At 39.5% G+C, this 4,414-nt stretch overlaps 2 protein-coding genes across 3 annotated transcripts in view; one reads left to right on the forward strand and one right to left on the reverse strand.

Moving 5' to 3' along the window:
• LOC116103577 (SLAM family member 5-like) overlaps nucleotides 1–4,414 on the forward strand; it is a 204,889-nt gene that overhangs the window by 117,598 nt on the left and 82,877 nt on the right. The window lies entirely within an intron of this gene.
• The window catches only part of LOC116069396 (SLAM family member 5-like), a 17,281-nt gene continuing 14,531 nt past the window's right edge, over nucleotides 1,665–4,414 (reverse strand). Inside the window, 3 exon segments of the mRNA XM_031339980.1 lie at nucleotides 1,665–1,732; nucleotides 2,265–2,325; nucleotides 3,240–3,336. Of these exon segments, the coding sequence (XP_031195840.1) occupies nucleotides 1,665–1,732; nucleotides 2,265–2,325; nucleotides 3,240–3,336 (226 nt within the window).

The raw sequence follows: 4,414 nt of genomic DNA on the forward strand, positions 1-4,414 counted from the left end.
AGGAAAGAAATCAGGAGCCATAGATGCAAGCATCACTAACAGAATGCAAGAGATAGAAGAGAGAATCTTAGGGGCAGAAGACATCTTAGAAAACATTGACACAACGGTCAAAGAAAAAGCAAAAAGCTCCTAACCCAAAACATCCAGGAAATCCAGGACACAATGAGAAGACCAAACCTAAGGATAATAGATATAGCAGAGAGTGAAGACTCCCAACTTAAAGGGCCAGTAAATATCTTCAACAAAATTATAGAAGAAATCCTTCCCTAATCTAAAGAAAGAGATGCTCATGAACATACAAGAAGCCTACAGAACTCCAAATAGACTGGACCAGAAAAGAAATTCCTCCAGACACATAATAATCAAAACACCAAATTCACTGAACAAAAAAAGAATTTTAAAAGCAGTAAGGGAAAAAGGCAAGTAATATATAAAGGCAGGCCTATCAGAATTACGGTAGACTTCTCACCAGAGACTATGTAAGCTAGAAGATCCTGGGCAGATGTTATTCAGACCCTATAAGAACACAAATGGCAGCCCAGGCTACTATGCCCAGCAAAACTCTCAATTACCATAGATGGAGAAAACAAGACAGATCAAGGCCCAAAGTTTAATTCTTACATCTGAATTTAAAGGGGGGAAAACCCATTCCACACTTTGCCAGGATCTTGTCACTTTGTCAGGATCTCATCAGGAGGACAAACTCAGCTGCTCAGCAGGTGGTGGCTCCTTGTAGGAAGCTGCAGGTGTGACAGGACAATAGACTTCACCTAGGTCTGAAGACCCCACCCTAGGTGGGCTAGCCTGCTGTGGCTTAGACATGGTCTGATTCAGCCTGCTCAAGGCTTGGGGAAGGGTACATTACAGGTATTCCCAATATTGATTGATTTCTTCCCTCAGCTGTTGGACAGTGATGTTACCTATTGACATGAAAATCTTCCATCCATCATGTCTTCTATAGACATGAACAACCTTCATTATTTCATCCTGAAGAGGTCAACTCAGGACATTTGGAAAATTCCACCAGATCCCAGAGTATAAAGACCCCTCTATTCTTGGAAGGAAGAGGAGGTCAATGAGCATGTGGGCAACGCTCCCTGGATTGCATTCCTCAAGAAAACCACAGGGCAGACAGACCATTGGCCACCTACAGACAAGGGAAGTCCTTGCCATCTCATTCCCTAAGGACCAATCAATTTAAAAGTCACAATATTTTGCCAATCACATTGTACCTATTCTACCCCTGAAAACTGTATAAAAAGTGGCTGAATGGGCTTTCTGGGATCACCACCTCTCTCTCAGGTGCTGGATGACTCCAGTGCACTGGGACAAATTCCTCTTGCTTGCTCCACGTGCCTCACTCAGGGAGTCCCCAATATCTAAGGCTTGTCAGTCTTACAATCCTTTGTGTCAAAAATCAATTTTTATATGCCCCATGAAGTGAAAAAATTTTTGAAAGGATTCGATGAGTTCGGGAGTGTTCATAAGCCCACATGGGTACAATGAATACCCAACAACAGAAGGTCTCCTGCTCTGCATGTATGTTGGAATGTGGTGATTTGCAATATTCTGGTAAGGGGGTAGCCAGAAGCCTAGGTCTTCAGGACACCTGCCCTCGCAGTGGTTGTAACTCAATTTCCAGAGAGAGAACACTGCCTGCTTACCTAGACAAAAATTTCATTACTCAAAGTCTTGGGCAGTCTTTCATCCTTCATCTTGTTTTTCCCTGTCTGTGTAAGGGAAGGAAATTGACGGCATGTTAGCCGAAAGGTGCCACTAAGGAATTCCAGTACAAGGAAAGTCAGGAAGATGGCACAGAGTAATGTCTTAGATGTCTCCTGTACTTGGGGACATTGAGGTACAAAGGCCATTTCTTTTCATGAGTCCTTCGCTTCTGCTCAGAAACCTCATTTGGGAGTCCCAAGATACTTCTTACCCTGGAAGAGATAAGGAAAAAGAATAAGGGTGTTTGAAATTGGTTTTGATTGTTAGACATCAAGCAACATCCAGGATGCAGTATTTGTTTCTAGTTCAGCCTGAGCTCTTTCTGTTTCCCAGTTCCATTCTCATCTCCTCACAAGTCAAATGACTGCTGTGGATTAGTCAGTACTAGCATTCCACATAATGCAGTACTTAGGATGCTGTGAATAACTTTCCCTTGGCTGAAGGAGACTTGGGCTTTTAATTAAATACTGATGGATAGGATACAGCAGGTAGGTAGAATACATGAGAAAAGAAAGATTAAAAGGCCACGCAAGATTTATTTTCGCCGAAAGCTGCACTGAGGAATAAAATGGTCATGGGCTCTTCCTTACAGGACAGCATCTGGAAAAGGGATTCTTTCTCCTCAGCGAAAGTGCAGAAGACAAAGGCTAAGAATCTCTCTTCCTAATTCCAGTCTCTCCATCACCCATTCCTGACACAATTTTATCATGTAGCCTTCTTTTCAGGCATCAGCTCTTGTTCCACCCAACTCTGGATTAGACAAATGAGTGGCAGTTGGACTCAGCCTTGTAGCAAAAGGCCTCTATGTCCTAGGAGGATGGTTCTGTGTAGTGTAGACTAAGTCTTGCTCAGTTGGGAGTTTAATTTTTTTATGAGTTATGTAAATCTCTAACAGCATCTCCATCAATTCTTCCAGTACATTGTCAGAGTAACTGGAAAAACCCAAGTGTCTCCCTTCAGTCCTCACAGACTCCAAGGAAGGAGGCTTATGTAGACACAGAAGATGATCTTTAGTGGATGTGAGCCAGAGGAAAGCAGATAAAAGGCAGAAGGTGTGGGACAGACTGGTTAAGAGTCTGAGAAAACAAGATGCTGCTAGACTAGCTAGTATAGTTCAGGGCTGTCCATCTTTGCTTCTGTGTCCTTGGAACAACCTTAGCAATGATTTTGCCCTGTTGGTAACCCCACGGGATCCCTCATCTCACGATAAGGACTCTTTCATTGTTCAGTCTCTCCAGGGAGTTCTCCTTAGACACAAACTATTTCTAATCCACAGCTAGGCCTTCATGTGAAGCTCAGGCCCTTACACCACAGACAGTGTTATAAGGAGACAGCATACTATGTTATGTTTTCATGGGGATTAATTCCTTAGCATGGTGTTTCTTTGCTGATCTATCCAAATTCTTGGCTGCTCCTTCTTTCTATGCAATGGCCAACAGAGAACAATTTTTGCTCAAGACTCCTATTCTAGTGGTCTGAGTGGTAGGGTGTGTTTATGAGTAGTATCAGCTTACCTTGGACTGAGTGAGTTCAGCATAGATTCTGGACTCTGTGAGGCTATCATTTCTTAAAACTTCAGCATATACTGTTTTCTTTGAGATATCATCTGCTACAAATAAACATAGAACCATAGTCTGCGAAAGGTAGATGGGTTTGTAGAGACTACCTGGTGATGCTTTATCTTTCTGTGATAAAGAAATGCAATCTACAGGTTAAATAGCCACTACTCTATAGAAAAGGATGTTTGAACCCTCATATGCTCTTTCGATCCCAAGGATTACATGTGTGATAGGGCTCATCTTATTCAAATCTCACCTAAAGCACATTAGAATTCTTTTTTATTCCTGAGGCCCAGTTTAGCCTAAAGAGAATCTTCCTAGGCCCTGTATGGAATTCAAAGATAGCTTTGGCATTGATGACCTGGCATGGTTAGACTTTCCATGTCAGGGTTTCAGCTGTTTAATTTGATTGATTCTAATTATACTTGGTGCATTATTATCTTGGTGCCTACATGACTATAACCACAAACATTCATAAAACGGTTAAGTATTTATTAAGCTCTTACTTTGTGCCAGATTCAAAGAGAGGTCTCAGAAAAATAAAGTATATATAGATCTTTGATTTAAATTTTTTTGAGGTAGATGGGGTATTAATCTTTTTTAATTGATTTAAGTTTTATTGAACTATGATGAGAAAAGATACATGATTTCAATTTATTTGAATTTGTTAAAATTTAAAAACATATTAAGTCAGTGGAATTAAATCACATTCTTGTTTCCCTTTTGTACACCAACTCCTCCCAGAGAACCTCCCTTCAATACCTACAATACCTTTTTTGTCATATTCTTTAAAATTTATAAAATATAATAATAAAAATGAGTATTATAAAAGTTGTTTGATATAAAACAAAAAACCATTTAACAATCTTATGTAGATGCTCATCTACAGCAATAGTGAAAATACATTTTTCTCAATATAAATTTTAAATAATTTCCAACATATTAACTGTATATTTCAAAATAATACATCACTACTAGTATTTTTTTAAATGAACATAAATATATAAAGTCCTTTTGTTTGTTTGTTTGTTTGTTTTGTTTTTAGTAGAGTTTAAAATCTTAGCTCTTACTGTGGTACAAGCCTAAAATAAGAACAATTTTTAGACATTGGATTTCATTGTAATAAGGCT

Source organism: Mastomys coucha, unplaced genomic scaffold (genome assembly GCF_008632895.1).
Source record: "Mastomys coucha isolate ucsf_1 unplaced genomic scaffold, UCSF_Mcou_1 pScaffold1, whole genome shotgun sequence".
Taxonomy (NCBI): Eukaryota; Metazoa; Chordata; class Mammalia; order Rodentia; family Muridae; genus Mastomys; species Mastomys coucha.